The sequence below is a fragment of the Marmota monax genome, unplaced genomic scaffold (genome assembly GCF_021218885.2).
Source record: "Marmota monax isolate L192 unplaced genomic scaffold, Marmota_monax_Labrador192_F-V1.1 WCK01_AAM20220418_F8-fsc00012, whole genome shotgun sequence".
Taxonomy (NCBI): Eukaryota; Metazoa; Chordata; class Mammalia; order Rodentia; family Sciuridae; genus Marmota; species Marmota monax.
The window spans coordinates 31,555,118-31,581,911 of NW_026695227.1; the positions used below are offsets into that span (position 1 = coordinate 31,555,118).

The following is a 26,794-nucleotide window of genomic DNA, read 5'->3' on the forward strand; positions in this document are numbered from 1 at the left end:
GCAGAGCTTGGGTGATAGTATGTGAAATACTGAGATGATTCAATGGCAGAAGATTCCAGGCCATGGAAAAATGTCATTTATGCCAGAGCACAAACTTTGATGGAGAACAAGGAGAGCAAGATAGGGAAGAAGAACAGATCTAGAATTATATGGTACCTCAAGTGTTGTATGACTGGAGGATTTAGGGGCAGGACCCCAAATAAACATAGGGATTAATTCACAGCCTGACTTATTGCTTTTGTAAAGAGATTGACAAGTTATTTTTTTAATATATTTTTTTTAGTTGTTGATGGACCTTTATTTTATTCATTTATTTATCTGTGGTGCTGAGAATCAAACCTAGTGCTTCATACATGCTAGGCAAGTATCTATCTCTGAGCCACAACCCCAGCCCTCTTTTTTTTTTTTTTTTTAAATATATATGTTTTTTAGTTGTAGGTGGACAATACCTTTATTTACTTTAATGCAGTGCTGAGGATCAAACCCAGTGCCTCATGAGTGCTAGGCAAGTGCTTGACCACTGAGCCCAAACCCCAGCCCCTTGACAAGTTTTTTAAATATCTAAAAGACGTGAGTCACTTTTGTGCTTAATTCCAAAGGGGTTGCCATACCTTGACTTCTAAACAAGGCTTATCTCTCTCTTTTTTTGTACTGGGGATTGAACCCAGGGGTACTTTACTACTGAACCATATCCCCAGCCCTTATTATATTTTATTTAGAGATAGAGTCTCCCTGAGTTTGCATAGGGCCTCCCTAATTTGCTGAGGCCGATGTTGAATTTGCAATTCTCCTGCCTCAGCCTACTGAGTTGCTCGGATTATAGGTGTGTGCCACCATGTTTGGTTGGTCTTCTTTTTATTATCACTTTGTGCAGCAGTTGTAAACATTGTCAGTAACAAAATACTCCCTCTGCTGAGGCAGACAGCTTAATTGCTGCCTTGGTATGTCATTTAGTCACTTTCTCCCTCTCAGGCAGATTCTTCCACCGGTAGTTTGTCCTGCTTATTATTGTCCTGTTTTTAAAAAAAGGGAGGGAGGGAGGGAGGAAGGATTTTTCCTTTACTTGTCAACCTCTGTCAACTTCACCATCTCTATTGCCTGCTTTATAATCAAACTGCTCAGAATTGTGCATACTGTCTATTGTTTTAACTGCTCACTTCTCAGCCTAATCCAGTTCTTTCTGGAATAATCATCTTCAAATCTCAGTAGTATTTGGCACTATACTTCTCAAATCTCTTCTTTTGAAGAACCCCCCCTAATTCTTCTTCCCCTTCTCTTGTGTCTTCTCTTAGCCATCCTTCTCTGTTAAATACTGCAATTTTCAAGACAAGGCCCCAAGCCCTCTTGTCTTCTCACTCTGTACTAGTGGTTCTCAAGTTGTAGTTTACATCAGAATTACTGGAGGGTTTATTAATACACAGATTGAATGGCCCTATTCTCAGAATTTCTTATGCAGTAGATCCAAGGTACAGCCTGAGAATTTGCATTTTTGTCAAGTTCTAAAGTAATCTTGAAGTTCCTGGTTCAGGGACCATACTTTGAGAACCAATGTGTTTCTTATTTTCCTGGATTATTTTAGCCACACCTGTGGCTTTAATTATCATTTGAATACAGGTAACTCCCAAATATTATCTTCAGTCCATATGTCTCCTGAGCCCCTGATCCATAGTTCCAACTGCATGCTTTATATATCTTAAAAGGCACCTCCATTTCAACATATTCAAAATTAAATTTATGACTTGTGCACCAACCCTGCTGCCACTACCAACCCCTCCCTACAAACACTGAAAATCCAGCTACAGCTACATCCAACTTGCTCCTATCCTTCTTTTTTGGCTTTTCCTCTTCTGAGTAAATACAACTCATATCCATAACCACAACATGTTAGAAACTAAAAAGTCATTCCTCACTTGTCAGTCAGTTTTGGTAAATTTAATTTTTAAAGGAAATTATTTATTTTGTATAAGTTTTCAGATTTATTAAGTTTTTCCCAACTTCTTTTTGTTTTTAAAAACTTGGCTTTATTTATATTGTTTATTTGGAGTTGGGGATGTACCTCAGTGTTAAAGTACTTTTTCTGCATGCATAAGGTTCTAGGTTCCATCCCCACTACCCAGGGTAGGAAGGTGGAGGGTAGTTATGTATTACTTTTGCTTATTAGTGTCTCTCCTTCTCCCATCACCTTCTCTTTTCTTGATCATTTTCCTAGAAGTTTGTCTTTTCAAAGAATAAGCTTTTCGTTTTATTGATTTTTTTTAGTATGTCTTTATCTTCTGATTCATTATTTTTGGGTCATTTAAGTATTTTTTTCTATTTTCTTTACTCTTTTGTACTTTAAAAAATCTTTCTGAGTTGCATGCTTAGATTGTCTGCCTTTTTTCATAAGATAAATGTTTCTTCTTCATCCCTCGCCACTCCCATACTTACAGATTGAACCCAAGGGTGCTCTACCACAGAGCTATACCCCCAGCCCTTTTATTTTTTATTTTGAGGCAGGGTATTGCTAAGTTGCCAAGGCTGGCTTCAAGCTCACAATCCTCCTGCCTCAGCCTCCCAAGTTGGTGGGATTACAGATATGTGCCTACATCCCTGATAGATGAATCAGTCTTCCTCCCTCCCTCCCTCAATATTTTTTTAAAGTTATCAATGGATCGTTATTTTACTTATTTATATAGTGCTGAGAATCAAACCCATTGACTCACATGCTAGGCAAGTGCTCTACCACTGAGTCACAACCCCAGCCCAGATTAATGTTTCTTAACTTCACCATGGTCAGAGAACAAACCTTTACAAAATCATGTCTTTGTTATTAAGCTGTACCTAGTCTTTGGTAAATTTCTGTTAACTCATTTATTTGCGTTTTAACTGTTGCGTTTATAGGTCTGTTTGCATTAGCTCAAACGAATTTTTTACTAACTTTTTGACTGATCTATCAATTCTGATAAAAGTGTTTCAACACACTTGTACTGTGACTATAGAATTATTAGTTTCCCTTGTAATTCTGTCAAGTTTTGCTTTTGTATTTATTTATTTATCTATTTGTTTTTATTTATTTGTAGTCTAGGTATTGAACCCAGGGTTTTGACAAGGCCTATCCTAAGGCTTTTTGTTTGTTTAATCTAAACTTGGTCTAGAGTTATCAGGTATCTTTATTTTCTTCCCAAACATCACAAGGACTTTAGGATGCTTTGATGTTGATCACCATCACTTCCCATCTTTTATTATTATTATTAGTAGTAGTAGTACTGGGGACTGAACCCAGGGGCCCTTTACCACTGAGCTACATCCTCAGTCCTTTTTATTTTAAGGTACGTCTTGCTAAGTTCCTGAGGCAGACTTCCCAACTTTTTTTTTTTTGGTGGTGCTGGGGATTGTACCCAGGGCCTTGTGCATGCGAGGCAAGAGTCTATTAACTGAGCTATGTCCCCAGCCCTAGCCTCCATCTTTTGATTCTCCTGTCTCAGCTTCTTGAACTGCTGGGATTACAGGCATGTGCCACATGCCTGTTTCCCATTTTATATTTTAGCATCACTTTGTTTACATATGCTTCAATTATCAGTTATTATTATTGTGTTATGTAGATAGTGATAGTTAATAACTATTTCTTTGTTTGCTACTCCTTTTTTTGATATTTATTTTTTAGTTGTAGTTGGACACAATACCTTTATTTCACTTATTTTTTTTTTTATGTGGTGCTGAGGATCAAACCGAGGGTCTTGCACATGTGAGGCGAGTGCTCTGCCGCTGTGCTACAACCCTAGCCCTGCTACTCCTTCTTTTAAAAACAATTCTAAAGCACTATTCCTTCTTATTTGTCTTCTTAGTTCAATCTCCTTTCTAAATGCATTCTTTTTTTTTTTTTTTTTTTTTGATACTTGGAATCAGACCCAGAGTTGCTCTACCCTGCCCCCTTTTAAAATTATATTTTATTATATTTTATCTTAAGTTAATTTTTGAGATAGGTTCTCCCTGAGTTGCCCAGGCTGGCCTTAAATTTGTGATTCTCCTGTGTATGTCGAATTGCTCAACCCTAAATGCATTTTTTAGTAAGCACATACTTTAGTGAGAATATTAGTAGTAAATTCTCTTCAATTTGTGTATATTCTTTTTTGGGGCTGGGGGGTGCATCTTTTCTTGAACAGGTATCTTTCCCAAAAAGGAATGTGTTATAGGGCTGGGTAATCTATATTATATAAATTCTGTAGGAAAAGAGGAGATTATTCCTTAGCATATTGACCCTATATATATTTATAGATTTTGAACAAAACATTTGATTCAATTTTTTTAATGGCATTGGATTGCAAATTTAAAAATTATTTTAGAGTCTGATATAAAATCAAATGAAATAAAAAGAAGATAATTTAGTTAAACAAGCCAAACTTCATTTGGCATTTAAGGATCATGCTGTCTTTGGGGATTGAATTCAAGGGCGCTTGACCACTGAGCCCTATCCCCAATCCTATTTTGTATTTTATTTAGAGACAGGGTCTCAACACTAAGCATTTTGCCTTTTCTGAGTCTGGCTTTGAACTCATTATCCTCCTGCCTCAGCCTCTTGAGCTGCTGGGATTACAGGTGTGCGCCACCACACCTGACTCCATGCTGTCTTTTAAAGAGATAAAAGTATCCCTGGGCATATGCCTGTAATCCCAGTGGCTCTAGAGGCTAAGGCAGAAGGACCACAAGTTCAAAGCCACCCTCAGCAAATTAATGAGGCTCTAAGCAACTCATCGAGATCCCGTCTCTAAATAAAATATAAAAAAAGCGCTGGGCATGTGGCTCAGTGGTTGAATGCCCCTGGGTTCAATCCCCAGCACCCCCTGTTCCCCACAAAGAGATAAATGTATCGTTATGAAGATTCAAATTACATTTAAGACCTCAGAATGCTCCCACTTTGAGAGGCATATTCACACCTCCCATTTTCTGCTCATGCTGCCCCATGTACTCTTGACAGGAATGGCTCACAGAATGTCTTTCAGTAGTTGGAAGCTGCTGGGGCCAAGTATAAAGGTTCCCACACGCCTCAATTAGCAAAATTCCAGGGAGAGGGCCAGGAAATTAACTTTCTTTTGGCACCATCCAAAGAACTGAATTTTCAGAACAATTGTAAGGCTCCTCTGTAAATTAATCACACTTGGTGACTTTTGTAGTTGTAGAAAAATGGAAAGTTTTGAATTAGGAAGGCAACTTCCTTGTGCTGATCCTTTGGTCTAATCTTTAAGTTCAGAAACTGAATAGAAGTAACTGATAAATCCGGCCAGCTTTAATAGAAAAAGAGTTTATTTTAAAGACACAGGGTTACTGACAGAACCGAAAGGCATGTATTTACTAAGCACTGACTTAGTTCCAGGTACTGTTTAGATACCAAGGAAACAGCATTGAATAGGGCTGACCAGACCTTACCTTTGTGAATCTTTGCTGCCTCTACCCAGAACCTACCACTTTCTCCCTCACTCTGGTAGGGTTTTGCTCTATTGGAGAAGTTTTAGGCAGTCCCATCCCCCTTATCTGAGTTGCATTTTTAAAAAACTCCCTCTAGGGCTGGGGATGTGGCTCAAGCGGTAGCGCGCTCGCCTGGCTTGCGTGCGGCCCGGGTTCGATCCTCAGGACCACATACAAAAACAAAGATGTTGTGTCCGCCGAAAACTAAAAAAAAATAAATATTAAAAAAAAAAAAAAAAACTCCCTCTAGCTATCCCATAGATTATTGTCTGTGATGCATCTTACTTTCATAATGGACCTTTAAGGTCTTTAAAGTCATTGTGTTTACTTATTTTAATTTTTCTTGTCCCCAGTTTCTAGCATTAGTGCCTTACATCTAATAGATGTTCTACAAATATTTACAAAACTAACAGAGAATTTAGAATTTCTAGTTTTTTAAAAAATAAACATTTGTGAAGATGAAAGTGTTGGATAGTGAAAGGAGTGGTTACTATTCTTCATGCCAAAAAATGATCTCTTGTACTGCGTTCCTGGTAACTTGTCTTACCCTCAGTCAGTCTGTTCACTCAGACTTACTAAAACCTTAAAAGACACTGCTGTTTGTTAATTCTCATCTGAGACCTTTTTTAAAATTTATTTTTTATTTTTATGTGAAATTAATGTATCTATAATTGTAATATATTAGAATAGTAATACAAGGGCTGGGGATATAGCTCAGTTGGTAGAGTGCTTGCCTCGCATGCACAAGGTCCTGGGTTTAATACCCAGACCCCCACCCAAAAAAAAGAAAAAAAACAGTGTTACAGATTCATAACAACAGAAACAAGCAGTGCTCTGCCACCCCTTTTCCAGTGACAGCTTCTTGAAGTGTTTTTATTGTTTCTTCTGATAGTTACCTCTGAATTCTAAATAATCATTTTTACTGTTTCTTGACTTTTTTTCTATTTGAAGCATAATTTGTTCATTTCCTACTATGAAAGAACCTTTTTCTCTTATGTCTCTCTCCCTCCTTGACCACATAAATACCACACCTTCCCTCTTTCTCTTCTCCCCTTCCTTCACATTTTACAATACATACTCAGTCTGTGAAGTATGTTCAATATATTATGTATATATTTTTGCTGTTGCATCAGCATGCAGTGTTTTTATAATGGTGTAAATATTATTCATACTTTGGCTTGCTATGATTACATTTCCTTTCTTACACAACTTTCTGCTTTTTCCAGAGTTAAATCTATCAGTTGTTATTCTTTTTAAGAACCAGTTTCTGTTCTTCATCTCTCTTGGGTCCATCTGAAGTCATTATTCCTTTATATTGCTGTAGACCTTCATTGTCACTCTAGTGGCAATTTGAGAAGGAATGGACATAGGTCAAAGTGTTCATTCTTCGATGTTCAATCAGAATTTTTTATTTTAACATTTCTATGTAAGAATTGTTTAAGATTTGTTGCAGAAAGATGATTTGTGTCAACCTAAAAGATCTCAGAGATCTTAGTACTTAATTTTGGCTGTTCACCAGCAAGCTGAACAGCCTCATTTAAGTGTTGAAATTGGGAGACCATCTTCCTCTGGCTGAGTCCTAGAAGAGAAGTGGGTACCCTGCCTCCACTGTTTTACAGTTCTTTGCTGTTTAAAATTGTCCTTTACTCTCTAGTGGCTTCTCCTGTAGGACCCCCAGTTTTCTTGCTTTAGTATATCACTGCAGCTTCTGTTTTTGATGGCATTGGTGAAGACATTCCATTCTATCTTAACTATATTTGAGATTATATCCAACCTTTATGTATTTGTTTTTCTTCTTTCATTCTTTGATTTTCTGTTGCTGTCTTTCACTGCATTTAATTAGGTTTTGTCTTCCACTTCAGAATAGAATCTCAATTTTTATGTGTTCCTACTTGGCCAATAGGTTTGCACTGTATTTTTTCCCCCAGGCCCTCACTCACTGCCCTTTCACGGATAAAGCATATCTGTTCTGGGTATGATTGTATGATGGCATTCTCTAAGTAAAGGTTTTTCCCAAACTTGGTTTGACTACTGCTTGATTTTTTTCAAAACTATTTTAGTTGTCAATTGACCTTCATTTTATTTATTGATATGTGGTGCTGAGAATCAAACCCAGCGCCTCACACATGCTAGGCAAGTTCTCTGCCACTGAGCCATATCCCCAGCCCCTGCTGCTTGTTTTTGCTAGGGGTTTTTGGCTCAGTGTCCCAATATATACACATATACTATGGTTGCTAGTTGTTCCGTGCTCCCTTCATCACAGTTCTTCTTAGGTCAGTCCTACCTTTAAGGTTGTACATATATGTATATGACTGGGTTAAATGGAAGGAAAACACTTGTAGTTTCTCACCCTGCACCTCAGTAACACCTCTTGAGAATAATCTATAACCCTGTTTTTTTGATGTCATTATGTAAGTTATATGATAATAGAGTTGTAAATTTTTACATAAAACTGGTATAACTTAAGAGGCTGGGGCTATAGCTCAGTGGTAGAGTGCTTGCCTCACACATGTGAGGCACTGGGTTCGATCCTCAGCACCACATAAAAATAAACAAAATAAATAAAGATATTGTGTCCATCATTTTTTTTTTAAAAAGCCTGGTATAATTTAGAGATACACAGATAAGTAGGCTGTTTAGATTACCATTTAAACATATCCTTTAAATTGATATGTCTTTAATAGTCTTCCCTTGTCCCCCAGCCATATACTGTCATTGGTGGAAGAGAACAGACAGACAAGATCTTAATTATTTGTTTTAACCAAGATATTAAGTCAGCAATGTGAAAGACCAAGGGCTAGTTATTATAGGAAATACAAAATGAATAATATTAGCCTCTGACCTCGGGGTATTTATACTATAAACAGGAGAGATTAGGCAGTTATTACAAATGAGGGTCATAAAAATAGAGTAAAATAAGACCATAAGAGAATTCTAAATAAAGCATTGTAGAAATTCAAAGGGACTAAACTTAAAAACCAGTTATTGAAATCAGAAATATAGCCAGGCACAGTGTCACACCCCTGTAGACCCAGCTACTTGGGCTAAGGCAGGAGAATCATTTGAGCTCATGAGTTTGAGACCAACCTGGGCAACACACAACAGAGAGAGCGAGTGAGGGGGAGAGGGAGGGGAAATAAAAGAGAAAAAGAAAGTCAGGATTTTTTTTTTTTTTAATATTACAGAACATTTCCAACTATAAATATTAAGTAGGCACTGTGCCTCTGTGTGTGTAGGGTGTGGAAAGTGGAATCAAAATATTTTTTCTACCTCATTTTGATTTAAAAGTTCCTTTCCAAGTGAGGCTTGCAACATAATGGAAATAACATAATTAAAAAAAAAAATCCCAGTTCCTATTCTGCTTTTTGCTGGATTTGGATAGTATTATGTGAACCCATCTGTGCAGTATATTGCAAATATAAGTGCTCTCGCATATCTTATCAGAAGGAAGTCCAATATCTTCTCTTTGGGTCTTGTTTTTCTAAATTGTCTGACAGTTCCCATGGGTATAGATAGTGCTCTAGCAGAGGTGGTGGGTCTAGCTTTTCCCAAAGGGAAACAGTTCCACAGGGTGATACTGAAAGTTGGTTCTTACTGTATGACCAGTAGTGCTGATTCAATGCTAATCCTACTTCCTGTGTCTGCCTCATGCATTCTGAAGGATTGTACTCTGCTTGATTCATAAGGTACCCCTCTTGGGTACACAGAGCATAGCTTCGGGTATTGTGTTCTTTTAGTCTCCTGCACAGCCATTTTTCTCATATCATATGGGTCAAAATCTTTTCATATGCCTGCCCCTTCTCAGGCCAAGGACTCCTAAACCCCTTCCACCCAGAATCCACCCTTAGGAATTGGGCTGGTGGCAGCTCCTTTTCGAGACTCCAAGCACCAGCATTCTCATTCTTTTCACTCTTTCCCTGAGTGGGAAAGCAATCACCCATCCTTCCAAAAAGTGTTCTCTGCAGTGATTTACCAGGTACCTTAGCCTCTCAGGGAAGACTCCTCAAGGGATTGAAGGTACCCATAACCCACCATTTTTGGAGAGGATAGGAATGAGAGTGAGGGCTCTAGAATAATTGAGGTGATTATAGCTCACTCTAACCAACTAATCTGTGGTGGGCATTCTGCATGCTAATAATACCTGTCAGTGTTATTGTGAAGATGAAATGAGATGATGCTTAATAAAGATTAAAGAGCTGGGCACAATGGTGCATGCCTGTAATCCCAGCAATTTGGGAGGCTGAGGCAGGAGGATCTCATTTTTGAGGCCAGCTTCAGCAATTTAGTGAGGCCCTTAAGCTACTTAGACTCTGAATCAAAATAAAAAGGGCTGGGGATGTAACTCAGTGTTAAAACATCTTAGGCTTCAATCCTCAGGCCCCTTAGTCACCCCCCAAAAGAAAGTTTAAAGAGACATAGAAATGTTATTATCATTGTTATTCTGCCATTTTCTGTTTAAATTCCTTCAAAGGGGGGAGATGCCCATTGGCTTATGACAAATGACCTTTTCTTCTCCACCCTCATTTTGTAATACCAACTCTGCATTATCCTTATATGTATTTCTTAAACTTACCAACGTTTTTCTCTCACTGGACTTCTGCAGACATACAAGTTAAATTCCCCATTATGTAAGCTCAGAGAGCCTTATTCTTTTCCTTCTTGGCACATATAACAATATAAAATATGCAGGAGAATTGGTGATAACTGGTTTAATATGTTTCTTCTCTGGACACTAGCACCAAGACTAGTGAGCATGTCTGCTTTGTTCACTCCTAAAATGTTGAAGTATGGTTCTCAGAGCCCAGCTTTAAACTATTCTCCTATAGATGAAAAGTTCAGTTAGATTATAGGGAGAGTTGAAAGATAGACTGAGTTAGCTTTCTCCTATCTTCCTGAGTGGAAATTTTATGTAGTTTTATATTAATAAATATAAATTTTAAATTAATAAATATAAATATAAATGCTTCTTTTCCAGGTTATCATTGTCACTGTGTTCAAACAATAGAAACATATGACTCTGCTGTTTCTTTCTGCCAAAGAATAAATTATGTATATGTTGATTGTTGAAAAGAAAGGTTGTGTGTTATAGAAGCATTTAAAATATGTGTTCTTTTAAACTTGTTACCAGACCTTACATCATCACTCTTTAAACATAAGGATGACCTCTAGTGGATACTCTCTGCACAGTTGACTGTTTGGAAGATCAGGAACCCCCAAGATGAAGCTCAATTATAGTTCACACTAGGATTTAGAAGTTACAAAGAAGACTTAATTTATGAGACTGGTAGCTATCATTCCAGCACTTACCTGTATTAATGACTTTCAAAATTACTTTGATTTTATACAGAATTTTCTTTCTATAAATAAAACAATGAAATGGTAAAAAACTTTGGAATGTCTTATCAGTAACTCATTCCAAATACTTATGGGATTTTTATATCCCATCCAGCCCTTATAGTTGTATACAAAGAGTTTTTACATACACAGTTGTAATCATACTGTGTACATAATATTTTGTATTATTACTTGACATTTAGACTAAAGTGTCTACATAATCTACATATTTTTCATATATAGTATCTCCTTATGTTGATTCACACAGTTAATTCCATCTTTGCTTTCAGATTTTCCTTACCATCACATTGAAACTGCAAACTTTATTCAAAACATGGAGAATTTTTTTAGGTAAATCCTGAAATCTGCTTTGAATGTGAAACCCTGAGCAAGGAATGGTTCATCTTCAGGCAGCATTTTGACTGTCCAGCTTAGGTTACACAGGTTGTTAAATAATGCTCTCTGCCCTCTTATACCCCAGACACCCTTCCTCATCCTCAATAAACTGGTGTCCTTGCCAGAAAGTTTAGCTGGGAATAAACCTTTTTCAGCTTTGAAGCCAGGGGTGCTTAACCACTGAGCCACCTCCCTAGCCCTTTTTTATATTTTGTTTAGAGACAAGGTCTCCCTCACTGAGTTGCTTAGGGCCTTGCTAAATAGCTGAGGCTGGCTTTGAACTCATGATGCTCCTGTCTCAGTCTCCCGAGCTGCTGGGATTACAGGCGTGTGCCACTGTGCCCTGCTCAGCTTTTTAAAAATCCATCCAGGACATAGTTTTCTACCTATCTCTCCCTCCCCGCAAATACACTAATTTGCCAGTTCCTTTGGGGGAAAGTATAATTGATTTCAGGAGGTTGGAAAATCTTGATCAGAGTTTCATATTTATTAATATGCTAAGAACTCCATATTATTTTAAACTTAATAGGTTTTGACCTTCAAATTAAGAAAATCCAACATAATTGGGGCCAAACTTCCACTATATGAGAACTTGAGAGAGACAACTTAAAACATATCCAAACCATAACAGAAATGATCTGCAAAAGACATTTAATCTGAATTTTGTGTAGAGGAAAAAGTAGCATATGTGAGGACAAAAAAGTTTTTGAATTTTTTTTCCTTATGTGGATTTAGGATTGCCTAATCTTGTAAGTGGGGCAAATGGTAAGTAAACTGTTTTCTAAGAGGTTTCTGTGGATATTTCTTGAGTTGTATTAATAGCAAAATTATATTACACTGATTGTTCTCTTAAACATTAAACCTGGGCTGGGGTTGTGGCTCAGTGGTAGAGCACTTACCTAGCATGTGTGAGGCACTGGGTTTGATTCTTAGCACCGCATATAAATAGATAAAATAAATGGTCCATTAACTACTAAAAAATAAATAAAGAAATAAACCTATTTCCTTTCCTTATAACACAGGGAAGAATGTAATAGGGAATTCATATTCACCAATAGATTATGCATTATTATTTATTATCTCCTGAGCCAAAGGTTAGAAACATAAGTAGTCTATGTTTATGTTGATCTTCATACTTCATCTATTATCTTTTGACAAAGAGAATGATTCAGGTTTGTTCTCTTTGCTTATGTTATTTTCTGCTTTCTTATTGTGAAAAGTGTTAATTTTCCAAGAGGTTAAATTAATATATAACAATATGTCAAGTGTCATGAAAAACGTGGGTGAACTAAAATTTTGTTATTTAATGAATGCAAGTATCCTTTCATTTTTTTAATTTCATGTGTTTATTAAAGGATGTGCTATAAATATATTTTAGTATTTTCAAGAAAAGAAAAACATGAATGTTGTATGAGGTTAACTAGATATCAGCTGTTTAGTTAACATTTTATACAAGGTGCTATAACTTTTTTATTTCTGAACATTAAAAATAAGAGTATTTTGGAGCTGGGGCTGGGGCTCAGGAGAGGCACTGGGTTCAATCCTCAGCACCACATAAAAATAAAACGAAGATATTATATCCACCTATAACTAAAAATAAATATTAAAAAATGTATTTCAATTAAAAATACAACATAATTTTATTTCTTCTTAATACTTAGTTATTTCCTTGATGTTCTGTAGTAAACATCTGTATCCAGAAGAGAGAACTTTTTTAATTATAGAAAACTCGTATAACTCAGTACAGCCTATGGAATATATACAGATCATCCTAAACCGTATCACTTAGGAATAACTGCCATTGAACTATTTAACTATATAACTATTTGTTATATTTGCTTCCAGTATTTCTAGTGCACCTAGACATCTATTTATAAATCTTACATTTTAAAATAAACTTCAGTACCTGGAAATTAAAAATTTGTAAAAGTCATATGAATTAGAGAGTGATTAATCACATTCAAAAAGATTAGTAATTATAGTTCCTAGGAATTCACTTTATTTGTTTTTATTTTATTTTAAAAAAATCTTTATTTTATTTATATGTAGTACTGAGGATCGAACCCAGGGCTTCACACATAGTAAGTGAGCGCTCTACCTCTGAGCCACAACTCCAGCCCCACTTTGTTTTCACACAACTTTCTTTAGGTAGTCTTTTGTGAACTTGAAGTAGGTGTAGTACACATGTGAACAAGGTTGTTCTTTCTGAAGTCCATATTGCTGTGATATTGTGCTTTGAGCACCTGAGAAATACTCACCAAAAATATTTGGTCAGCCACTTATTAAAATTGCAAATTGACCTTTGCTTTCACTTCCAACAAACTATAACAAAATGGTTGTCATGATTTTAGACCTCAAAAAGACCTGGTCTGCTTGAATAACCAGATTTCTTCCCCAACCCCCATTATTTTAAATTTATTTTTATGTGGTGCTGAGGATCGAACCCAGTGCCTCCCATGTGCTAACCAGTTTTCTAAGGGAACTGAGACACACGTTCCAGAGCTGTACACTAATATTGCTTGGTGAAGAGTCTGAGGTGACCATTTGTTTTTAGTATCAGAGCAGTAGAAGCTCTTGGCTAAGTGTCACCTGACTCTCAGTTCTCATCAGAAGACTATTTGTGTTAAATTTTCTTGTAATTTGATCTGTGAAAACCTCATTTTCTCTAATTCTTCTCGAATCAACTAGGAGTTCCCCTGCCTATCATTTCTTTGTAATATTTTTTATACTTTAGCCCACATTATCATCTTTCTCCTGTTCTAATCAATTACACTGAAAAACACCAAGCAAAGTATGAGAGAGAGGAATACTTAAAAAAAAAGGCCTTTGTGTTCATCCTTTTTGAAATGAAATTACCCTTTGGATTATTAACTGATTTGGAAGCATCATATTTCTTAGCATAGTAGTTTGATCTGTTCTTGAAAATCTGCTTATTTAACTAGTAAAATAAATAGTGATAGGTAATTCAGTTGTATGCTCATTATGACCAAGCTGGTATTTTAAAACTTAATGTTCTACATCAAATAATTTTCTCTGTGCATATTTATAAGCGAAGTAGCTCATGTGTGCTAATCTGATTTTCTTCCTGTGTTATTGGATCATACAAGTAAAAATAGCTTTTTGTTCTCTATTTAAAGTCATTTGGAGAGAGAGAAAGAGAGTGTTTGTGTGTTTGGGTTTATTTCTTGTTTGTTGTTTGAGATAGGGTCTTGCTAAGTTGCCAAAGCCAGACTTGAACTTGTGATATCCTTCCTCAGCCTCCCATGTAGCTTGGATTGCAGGCATGGACCGCTGTGCCCAACTTTGAATATGTTTTAAGTAGTTTCTTTAGGTGTCTGAAAATGTTATTTGGAAGGATTTTTTTGTAGAATTTTTTGCATGATTGCAAGCGGTTAGGTGTTTGTAGGTTTGCTCTTTTTTGTTTTCTCCCCCCCCCCCTTTTTTAAAATGTATCTAACTGCTGTCTCTAAATCCTGAAGCAGTTAGATGCTCCTAAACTAAATTGTTCATCCTGATTACTTTCTTTTTTAAAGAGTCTTGAGAGCTTTATTTTATAGCCTTTTTAATAATCATTTTGGTTGAGACCAGTAGAATTAGACACACTAATATTTGTATCTGGTTCATTTGTTCCTGAAGTTAACTAATTCATGTCTCTGTTCCTTTTCCTGTAAAAAGGAATAACAGTGGTGCTTACTTTATAGATCTGTGGTGAGAAATAAATGAGATAAAAGGTAACACAAAACAAATACTTAAATATTAGCTTTTATTATTATAGATTGGGGGGGGGGTTAGTAAACATTTTCCGTAAAAGGCCAGATGGTATGTCTTTTAGGCTTTAAAGGCCAGTTTGTCACAGCTACTCAACTCTGCCTTTACAATGTGCATGCAACCATAGACACTGTGTTAATGATGAGCCAGGCCATGTTCCAATAAATCTCTTCATGAAAACAGTTTGCCATATTAGGCTTGTAGTCTATAGTTTGATGACCCCTGTTCAAGACTAATAAAAACTAAAAAATTTTAAAAATGTATGGAAAATATTAAGAGTTCAGTGTAGTTCTTCTGTAAAATGAATTATCAAGAGAATTTAGGTAGATTAAAAACTTCAGTTTACAACCTTAGACATTTAAAATTTCAGTGTCTTAAGACATCTTTTGCTCAATTAACATATTTTATAATGAAAATCTCAACCAGGAACCATTTTTAAAAAAACAGTATTTATTGACCTTCACAATTTTTGTTATTAACCCTTTGTGTCTACAAATATGAAAACATTGGGACCAACTTAAATGCCCTTCTATAGTATATAGGTTGATTAGTTTTTGGTACATTCACAAAATAGAGTACATACAATATAAAAAGAGAGTAAAGAAGCTCCTTATGTATTGATATGGAATGATTTCCAGAATATGTAGTTAAGAGCAAAAAGCAAGTTGCAAAAAGAATACACAAGTATGTTGCTTTTTCTATAAGAAATAAACAGTGTCAACAACAAAACAACCAAGCATTTCTAGATCCCTAAAAACCCATTAGTGGAGAATATCCCAACATGTACTCTTCCCTTACTACCTTAAAGACAGTATATAAAAAATAATCTAGAACTGGGGACGGGGGTAGTAGTATTGTACTTGCCTAGGATGTACGAAGTCTTGAGCTCAATTCTCTGGTATTGCAGAAAAGAAAAAAGGTCTAACCTTTAAGGCAAAACAAAACAAAACAAAAATAAGTTTTGGAGGCCTGGAATTTGGGCAGGGCTCGTATTGATGATTGTTTTGCTCCATATATTACCAGATGGGGCCCTTAAGTTTTTTCCGTCTAGTAGATGGGCTACTCTGGGCCATCTGAGATGGATCATTCACGTATCTGATACCTTGCCAGGTAGAAGGCTGAGCTCGTCTGAAACTGTCTTACATGTGGCATCTCCAACATGCTAACCATTTTTTAATTTTTATTTTGCAGTACTGGGGATTGAACCTAGTGGTGCTCTACCACTTGAGCTACATTCCCATCCCTTTTTACTTTATTTTGAGACAGGGTCTCACTAAGTTGCCCTGCTGGCCTCAAACTTATGATTCTCATACTTCAGCCTCCTAAGTAGCTGGAATTACAGGCTGTGCCACCATGCCTGGCTGCTAATAGTTTTTTTTTTTTTTAAATGAAATGACTGTGCTGCACATGATGGTGCATGCCTATAGTCCCAGTGACTTGGGAGGATGAGGCAGGAGGATCACAAGTTCTAGGCCAATTCCAACAATTTAGCAAGACACTGTCTTAAAATTAAAAGTGAAAGAGGCTAGGGATGTAGCTTTAGTGGTAGAGTGTCCCTGGATTCAATCCCTAGTAACATAATAAACAACAGACAAAGAAAACACTAATCCCCGCAACTCAGGAGGCTGAGGCCCAAAGGATCACAAATTCAAGACCAGTCTCAGCAACTTAGTGAAACACTTCTAAAAATAAAAAGGGCTGGTGATGTGACTCCGTGGTAAACTACCCCTAGGTTCAGTTCTCAGCAAACACCCCCCACCCCCGCACCCCTGCCCTGCACACCAAATAAAAGACTCGACGTTGTCATTTTGAATCTCATTTCTTCTCTTCTTGGGTACATGGGCTATGGCTTGTACTCCCCAGAATTATGTTGAGTGTGTTTTTTGTTTTTTAATTTTTTTTTTTTGCTGCATAAGCAGATTCTCAGCGGTTGGGGGGGGGGTCTGGAACAAAGCACTTACTGCACAGATGACATCTTACTCTATGGGGCACTTAACTTGCTATGTATAAGCTGCCTTGCTAGTCACAACTAAGTGCTCTATAAGAAACTTAAAATATGCCTTAAAAAAGAAGGAGGGGCTGGGGTTGTGGCTCAGTGGTAGAGCGCTTGCCTAGCATGCGTGAACCCAGGCCCTGGGTTCAATTCCCAGCACCATATATAAATAAGTAAAATAAAGGTCCATCAACAGCTAAAAGATATTAAAAATAAATAAAGAAAGAAAGATGGAAATTTGGGCTGGGGTTATAGCTCAATGGTAGTGTACTTGCTGGCATGTGTGAGGGCATTGGGTTGGATCCTCAGCACCACATACATACATACATGCATACAAAGGTATTGTGTCCATCTACAAGTAAAACAAAAACTTTTTTTTTTTTAAGAAATTCTGCAGTATGTGACAACATGGATGAATCTGCAGGAAGTTATACTAAGTGAAATAAAATAGTTATGTAAGGACAAATATGTACAATTCCACTTATATCAGATATCTTAAATAATCAAAACTCATAGAAAGAAAGTATAGTGATAGTTGCCAAGGGCCATGGGAAGAGAGAATGAGGGCTTGCTATACAGCAGGTGTAAAGTTTCATTTATGCAAGATGAATAAGATGTTATGTAGTATTGTGCCTATAGTTACCAATACTATGTTGTCCACTTAAATTTTTGTTGAAAGGGCAGCTCCCATGTTAAGTGTTCTTACTACATTTTTTTTTTTTAAAGAAATGACTTAGCAATTAACCATTTTGAGGGGGGAAAGTAACATCAGAGCCTAATGAGTTTTTTTCTGCATCTGTCCCCCTTCCATGGGTTCTTGGTAAGATAGTAAATGGCAGAGTATGGGGACAGATCAGGCACTAGAAAGGGACAGGTTCAGTGGTGACTGCTGTTGAAAAAGGGGCTGGTAGACTTGAATTGAAGCTTTGTATGACAGGCCCTCCCCCTTTTTTGCTTGAATTGTGTTTATCTGAAGCGACTCATGATGTGGCAGCTGAAGTTCCTCCAACTCTTCTTTCTATCACTGGGCAAATTAGGGGATCATATAAACATTCCCTCAATTCCCTATCACCATCACACCTTGGAGTTTCTGGGAGGGCCTTTTCATTCTATACTATATAATTCTGCTATTTCTCTATCAGCCTCTTGATCGTTATAGTTCTAAGCTGATAATTTTGGGTCCTTTGTCTTTGCATCATATTTAGGTATATAAAGCTCTCCAACCTTAACTGTAGATGGGGTAATAGTACCTACCTCAGTGTTGTGAGAATGCTTCAAGTGCTAAGAAAATGTTAGGTGTTATTGTTATTGGATAAATGTCTTTCAAACTTCCTTTTTCAGAAACTGATTCAGCAGGACAGAAGGAACATAGAAACCAGACTCCTGCTCCAGCTGCAACTCAAACTTCCGCTCCCTCTAAGTACCACCGATCTAGGTCTGGAGGAGCCAGGGATGAGCGATACCGATCAGGTAAGAAGGAACTACAGAAATTATCAACTCAGTAGTTTTTACTGATCATAGTGTGAACTGTGTATTCTGAGAGCTTCTAATATTTGTTCTATTTTTTCCCTTTAGGCATTAATAGGTCTATATCAATTCATTCATCAAGCACTTATTTAGTACCTACTATGTGTCAGGTGTAGTAGATACTCAATATTTGGTGATGATAAAGCAACATTTAAGACCATTTCTGCCCTTAAGGAATTAAAGAAGAGCCAGAGCCAGGCATAGTGGTGCATCACTGTAATCCCAGATGTTCAGGTGGCTGAGGCAAGAAAATCACAAGTTTGAGGCCAGCCTGGGCAACTTAGTGAATAAGCTGGGGATATATAGCTCAGTGATATATCCACTGAACCCACTGGTAACCTGGGTTCAATCCCCAGTACTGGGGGAGGTAGGGTTGGGTAGAGAAGAAGGGAAAGTGAAGAGTTAGGTCATGTGGGTTGGTACTATGAGAGGTTAGATGCATATATACATAAAATTTTATACATGGGATATATAGCTCAGAGGCAGAACACTCCTGGGTTCAATTCCCACTACCACAAACAAACAAACAATACAAGAGTTAGCTAAGGAAATAGCACCAGATAGTAGACCCAAAAATAACTCTTCATGGCCAGAACTTAAGAATGTAAGGATTAGAAAGAAGTGGGAGGTGAGGCCAAGAAACATTACAAGAAACCAAATCTTCAATGCCATTTAGGTTTTGTAGCAGATTAAGTAACCTAGTCAGGTTTTTATTGTTCTTGTTGCTCAAATCCAGTTGCAAACTGCATGCTCTACCACTGCTGTGTGCCAGTGTTAAGTAGATATTTTAAAGAAAGGAAGGAGTAAAAGTACTTATTAAGTACTTATTAACAGTGGATTAGAGGAACGAAATATTGGAAGTAGCAAAGCGTGTCAGGAGCTCCTGTTTGTTGCCAAGTACCCAAGTCTGAGTTCCTAAGTTCTCAGTGTTGCCTCTTTAGTCTGGGCCCAGGTCCAGAAGCAGCATGTTCTAACCAGTTTAGAAGGGTTTTAGCCTTTACAACTATTATCTCTGGCCTTCTGAGATATTTTGTGTTTTCCCCCTTGGTTTTTCTTTTTTCTTTGTTACAGCACATAATAAGAGGATTAGTAAGGAACTGAAAAGATTATATTGTGTGTCCAAGATGATCATATGATAGAAAAAGGTATTTAGTACTATAGAGTTTTGATTGTTACCTACAAAAATCCATCTGTGGTCTCTGACCTCTTTCTCTTTTTTACCAGTTCTTTCATATTATGAGAAAGTGAGTTTATGAATCAGATACTAGTCAGCAGGCTGTGGAAACAAGGTTGTGTAAGGGTACTAATGAGAATTTAACAGTCAGGTTTGGGAGTTTTTTCACTAGGACATTTTTTTGCACATGTAGGGAGGTACTAGCAAGAAATAGGCCAGAAAGTGTGGTGGTGGTGGTGGTGATGGTGGGGCTGTGATGAAGGAATGAAAAAGACGAACTGTTGAAAAAGGCTGAAGATACTGAAAGTTATGAGAGTGTTGTAATACTCTCAGTGAATGAGAACATGAAAGGGGCATGCAAGCATTGAAATATTTGGTGGGGGAAAAAAAATCACACTTTTTCAATCCAGGAATTTCAACTAAACAGCAATGAAAGCTCAGCACATTAGAGAAATTGATAGTCTGGGAGAATTCTGGCCTCTCTGAAACCAACAGCGGCTGCAGAGTTGAAACAAATAAGTTGCAGAGGTTGATGGTAGCTGAACTTTCACTTCTCTACTATTCTGGTCATGGGAAGGGTTACATTTACGAATCACATGCAAACATAGGTTAAGAACATAGGATATGTTTAGTGAAACTTGCAAGATTTCAGAAAAAAGTGATGGGTAAACAGGAAGTGTTTAATGATAATAATGCCCCAGAGTGCAACTGGAAAATGTTCTTTTAGTTAGTGGATGCTTGTTAACATCTATACCATATCAAAGGATCAAAATAAAATCTGCATACATTGAGCATTTCATGTTTCAGGCAGTATTGTAGGCTTATATATTTATTCAGTGTTTAGGCCATCTGATTTGTTTCTGTTTCCTTTCTTTTTCCCCTGGCACCAGGGATGTAGCTCAGGGCTCCACCCTTGCTAGGGCAAGTGCTCAACCAGTGACCTATATTCCCATCCCTTTTTATTGTATTTTGAGATAGGGTCTCATCTGATTTTGTTCTTTGTGCTTAGCCAAAAGAGACCTTATATTTCAATATGTTACCTATTCAGTATCTCTTTTTTCTGCACAGCAAGGCACCCATGTATGGCATAGTCTCAAGCATAGAAAACACAATTAATGCTTAAGATGGAAACTGATCTTGGTTTAAACCATTCTGAATATTTTGATGTTAATCTCTTGAAAAATTAGCTATTCCAATGAAAACAACAAAAGGAAAACAAAAAAGGACTTTGAGGATATATTTGTATCCTTCAGCTGAAACGTTTGTATTGAAAAATAATACCCAGCTTTCACTTGCTTCTAGCAGAGAAGTCTAAAGTCATCTTTGTCTGGGGACTGAACTTCGGAAGTGATTTCTTTATCAAATATGGATTGTATGCTGGTGAATGAATCTAAGAGGCTGCCAGTTCTTATCTGTACGAGTCTTTGCTAATAGAATGTGAATATCTCCTTTTGACACTAACATTTGGGCATAGGTTTATCATGTCAGAAAATAGTTGTGGTTTGATTTGTTTTATGATCTGATGCTGTAAATCCTTATGGTGTGGAAGAACATGCTCTGTAATTATTATCAGAATATCACAGGCCTAAAGCTTTATCAGTGAATAATTTCCTAGCTTTTTAAAGTTTGCTATCATATGCTTCATATCATATGTAAAAATACTTTGGGAAATGTACTGTTTTTAATTAGATCAGATCAAATGTGAGCATTTGATTTGCTATTTTCTGTTATTGAAAAAGTGCTTTTTCGGAGGACTTGGTGATGTGTACTTGTAATCCCAGTGGTTCCGGAGGCTTAAGTAGGAGGATCTCAAGTTTCAAAGCCAGCCTCAGCAACTGAGCAAGGACTTGAGTAACTCAGTGTGACCTTGTCTCAAAATAAAAAATAAAAAGGGCTGGGGATATTGCCCAGTCGTTAAGTGCCTTTGGGTTCAATCCCTGGTACCTTCCCTCCCACACACAAGAGAAATAGCTCAAAAGTGTGGCAATATTTTTAAAACTTTAGATATTTATACTCTTTAACCTGGAAATTTTACATTTAGGAATTTGTTTTATACAGATACCAACATATGTACACAAGGATGTTTGTTGTTGTATTGTTTAAAATAATATAGTGGTTAAACAAATTATACATATGTGTACACAGTGGGATTTCTAGGAAAGCTGATTTTTCTTCTTGGTTTTTTGTTTTGTTTTTTTGTTGGTAATGGAGATCAGATCCAGGGTCTCATGCATGGTAGGCTAGCACTATACCCCTGAGCTGCATCCCTAGCTATAGGATATTTGTTTTAAAAGAAAAACTGAGGTAAACCTGTTTGTACAGATATGAAAAGATACTCAGAATACAGTTTTTTAAGTAAAAAAGGCAAGACAATATGCAGTATATGGTCTGATTTTTGTAAAAACTAATAATGTTATTGTATACATTTGTATTCAAATACAACAAAACCTGGAAAAATATATACCAAACTATTGAGATGAGATATTTTTGGGAGGTGCTGGATCTAGGAACATTTTTCACTTTGGCATATGTTGGTAGATCTTTTTGCATCATATACAATTTTATTGTGGTAAATACATAAAATTTATATATGTTAATCATAAACAAAAATAATAAGCATAGGCTTTTAATGTGATAGTCGTGGATTAATGATTTAAAGTTTTAAATATGATGATGATGATGATGATGATGATGGTGGTGGTGGTGGTGGTAGTGGTGGTGGTAGTGGTGGTGGTGGTGGTGTAGTACTGGGGATTGAACTCAGGGGCACTCTACTGCTGAGCTACATTCTCATCCAATTTTTATTTTTTTAATTTTCAGACAGGGTCTTGCTAAGTTGCCTAAGCTGGACTTGAACCTCTGATCTTCCTGCCTCAGCCTCGAAGTTGCTGGGATTAGAGGTGTGCACCACTGCTGCCAGCTTAAATCAATTTTTGTATTAAATAATTTTTACTTCAGGTTTAGATTCCTTTGACTTAATGTTGGGAACTAAATGCAAGGATAACTTTATCAACCTAGTTGTGGACTTTTATCTTTGTCCAAATCTGATCCCTAATCTAGTGTGACATTTGCTAAAGTGGCTGGTACTAGTGTTACAGGATCCTTTTCTTCCTATATTAATATACTCCTTATATGACAGAAGGTAAATGAATTTGGTGCATTTTTTGTAGACCTCCCATGATTTGAACACAGTTTTAGATGCTGGAAAAACACAGATTAAAAATCTAAGAGTCCTTTTTTCAGTGCATATTCTACACAATACAGGGTTTAGAAGCAGCATCAAAGAGAGAGGTAGAGGAAGGCACACAATGTTAAACATCTGTAAGTGGTATTATCTGAGCCATTCTGAAGGATGAATAGCTGTTTGCTATGTAGATATTTTAAGCAAAAGAAACATAATGTGTGAAGGCATACAATGTAAAATATATATTGTACTTTATAAATAAAATTTCACTCCTCTTCCTGACTCAGCATAGAGTTAAATTTATTTATGGAGCTAGAAACCTGACTTTTGGAATTCATTTGGAAAAAATGTAAGAATAGCTAGGAAAACACTTGAGAAAAGCTCTGGGAGACTCATAACTGCAAGGTATTGAAATATACTATAAAGGCTCTGTAATTCAAACAGTGTGGTATGCCATACAAATTGGCAGGCAGAACATTCGATAGAGCAAGAAGTTCAGAAATTGACCAAATTGACCAAAATACACCTGAGAACTCAGTATATGACATAGATAGAATTGTAAATCACTAGGGCAAAAATACTCTTTTTAACAAATGATGCTAAGACATCTAGAAAAAGATAAGTAGATCCATATCTTACACTGTATACATGCATGAATGTCAAATGGATCAGAGATCTACTTGTAAGAAAGAAAACATCAAGTGAATTTTTCTATAATGCAGTTTTATAAAAAGGATTTTAGCTGAGACTCAAAATTCAGTTGTAAAAAATACAATATAAATTTATCCTCTTGACTGTGTATGTATGTAAATATAAGAGAGAAAGAAAAAGAAGTAAGTAAGTAGATAGGTAAGAGATTTTGCTCTGTTGCCCAGGTTGGTCTTGAAGTTGTGGACTCAGCCCCCACCCGACCTAAGCGGAGAATACTAGTCTGCGTCACTACACCCAGTTCCTCTTAACAACCCTCCCTCTTTGGAGCTGTGGATCAAGTCCACTGCCTTGCACATACTAGGCAATTACTCTTCCACTGAGCTACATCCCCAGCCTCTTGACACTTTTTAAGTGTACAGTATAGGATTGTTAACTGTAAACACAATGCTATACAACAGACCTTTAGAAGTTTTTCATCTTGCATGATTCAAACTTTACTACTGTTAAATAGCAACTCTCCTTTTTTCCCCCACACCTCAGACTTCAACAACCATCTTTCTACTTTATGTTCCTATGAGTTTTATTAGTTTAGATATGTCACAGAAGAGACTCATGCACTATTTGTCTTTTTATGGCTTAGTTCACTTAGCATAACATTCTCAAGGTTCAGCCATATTGTAGCATATGAGAGAATTTCCTTTGTAAAAATGAATAATATTCATTTGTACTTATGTCACATTTTCTTTAACAGTTCAACTGTGATGGATATTTAGGTTTCTTCTACATCTTGGTTATTATGAATAATAATTCTTCAGTAAACATGGGGATGCAACTACCTTATCAAAATCCCATTTTCAGTTCTTTGGACATATACCTGGAAATGGGAGTGCTGGGTCTTGTGGTAGATCTATTTTTAATTTCTTGAGGAATTCCAGTACTGTTTTCCATAAAGGATGCACTGTTTTACAGCCCCGTCAGCAGTATATACAAAGTCCAGTTTCACTACATCCTCATTAACATTTGTCATTTCTCTTGTCTATTATTATTTTTTAAATAATGGGCAGCCCAATAGGTGTGAGGTGATATAGTTCCTGTGGATTTGATTTGTATTTCCCTGATAGTGATGCTGAGTATCTTTTCATGATTATTGGCCATTTGTATATCATCTTTGGAAAAAATGGCTCTTCAAGTCTATTATACATCTTTCTGATGCTGTGACAAAATATCTAAGAAAAATCAACTTATAAGGAGCAAAGATTTATTTTGCTTTCAGAGGCTTTAGTGAGTGATTGCTTGGCTCTTGCCTTTGAGCCTGCTGTGAGGTAATACATCATGGCAGGGAGCATATGGCAGAGGAAGCTGGTCACCTTGTGGCAAGGAAGCAGACAGGGAGGGGAAGGAGCTGGGGTCAAACAGCCCCTTCAAGGGCACTCCCCCAATAGGCTAACTCTTTAATTAGGACCCATCTCCTAAATGTTCCCCTACCACCCAACAGCACCATTACCTGGGGAATAGGCCTTTAACACACGAACTTTTGGGGAACATGTAGGATATAAAACACAACAAAGTCCTTTGCCCATTTAAAAAATTGGATTATTGAGGTTTCATTTTTGTGAAGTTATAGAAATTCTTTATGTATCCTAAGTATTAACTTTTTATATGATACATGATTTGAGAGTATTTTCTTTCATCATGTGGGTTGCCTTTTTACTTTCTTGACTATTTCCTTTGCCTTGCAGAAATTTTTAGTTTGACAAAGTTTGTCTATTTTTTGCTTTTGGTTCCTGGACCTTTGGTTCTAAATCCAAGAAATCATTGCCCATTCCAACATAATCTTTCCATCTATGTTTTTATCTAATTTAGTTTCAGGTCTTACTTGTAGATCTTTAATCCATCCTGAGCTACTTTTTGTATATGGTGTAAGATAAGGGTTCATTTTCATTCATTTGAGTGTGAATATGTAGTTTTTATGTCACCATTTAGTAAAGAGACTGTCTTCTCCCCATTATGTAGTCTTTACATCCTTGTTGAAGATTATTTGACCGTATAGTCCATGGTTTATTTTTGGACTCTGTTCCATTGGTCTGTATATGTCAGTCTTTATGCCAGTATTATTACTGTTTTGATTACTGTAGCTTTACGTCTGTGGTCATACCTCCCCGAATGTGCCTTATCTCATATGATTATTGTAGCTTTGAAATTAGGATGTGTAAGGCCCCCCTAGTGTTGTTCCTCTTTCTTGAGATTATTTTTGCTATATGAGGTCCACTGAGATTTCATAAAAATTTTAGGATTTTTGTTAATTCTGCAAAAAATTCAAATAGGATTTTGAAAAGGAGTGCATTAAATCTGTAGTTTGGTTTGGGTGTGGACATTTTAACCCATTAAGTCCCAAAGGGTTATGTATATTTTGAAAATAAGTTGTTGGTTTCACATGGCATGGACTGTTTTGACATTGTCATCATTCTGGCCTTTTGAAAGTAATATGGCTTCTCATATCAAATCTGGTATCATTTTGGACAGTAATAGGTCTGGGAGTGTATACTTTCTTTGTTCTCCTGATGATTTCTGTGGCATTGTTTTATGTGTGTCGAACAGATGTCTCTTGACAAAAAAAATGAATTTTTTTGTCTTTGTCACAAATTTGTGAATAATCCATGCATTTATTTTTTTTTAAAGTTTTTATTTGTTCTCTTTACATATATATGACAGTAGAGTGTATTTGACATATTATACATACATGGAGTATAACTTCCTGTTCTTGTGGTTGTACATGATGTAGAGTTATGTTGGTAGTGCATTTATACCCACACACAGGAAAGTTATGTCTGATTCATTCAGAGTTTTCCTAATCCATGCATTTGTGAGACCCATTTCAATTATTCAAGTGAAAAAAGGTCAATTTTTTTTTACCTCTGCTAAACCAGCCAATTATGTTTTTCCCATATTGTCATTGAAATTGTTATAGGTATCCACTACCTTTGTTTGAGGCACATTGGCTCTACTCTTTCTTTTTTTCCATCATTGAATAACCCTCTTTCTTATTTTTTTAATCAGTCTTTTCAGTTTCAGAGGATACTTGTTTAGTCTGTTTTCCTTCATGGTGCCTGGTTGTTTGAGTTTCTGTTTCAAAATAAAATAAATGAAAAGGGCTGGGAATGTAACTCAGTGGTAGAGCACCCCTGGATTCAATCTGCAGTATGAGGGATTGGGGGAGGGGGCAGAAATCCACCAGAATGTGATTGTAGATTCCTAACTTCAAGCAGTTGTAAAACTAACTTGCTCTCAGGACCTTTGCTCTATCACTGAGCCACAGCCCCAACCC

The 26,794-nt window shown here is 36.6% G+C and overlaps 1 protein-coding gene across 3 annotated transcripts in view; it reads left to right on the top strand.

Annotated features, from left to right (window-relative positions):
- The window catches only part of Dip2b (disco interacting protein 2 homolog B), a 236,713-nt gene that overhangs the window by 116,088 nt on the left and 93,831 nt on the right, over positions 1-26,794 (top strand). For all 3 annotated transcript variants that reach the window (XM_046435717.1, XM_046435718.1, XM_046435720.1), the window contains exon 3: positions 18,275-18,403. In XM_046435717.1, coding sequence (XP_046291673.1) covers positions 18,275-18,403 — 129 coding nt within the window. The remainder of the gene's footprint in view (positions 1-18,274; positions 18,404-26,794) is intronic.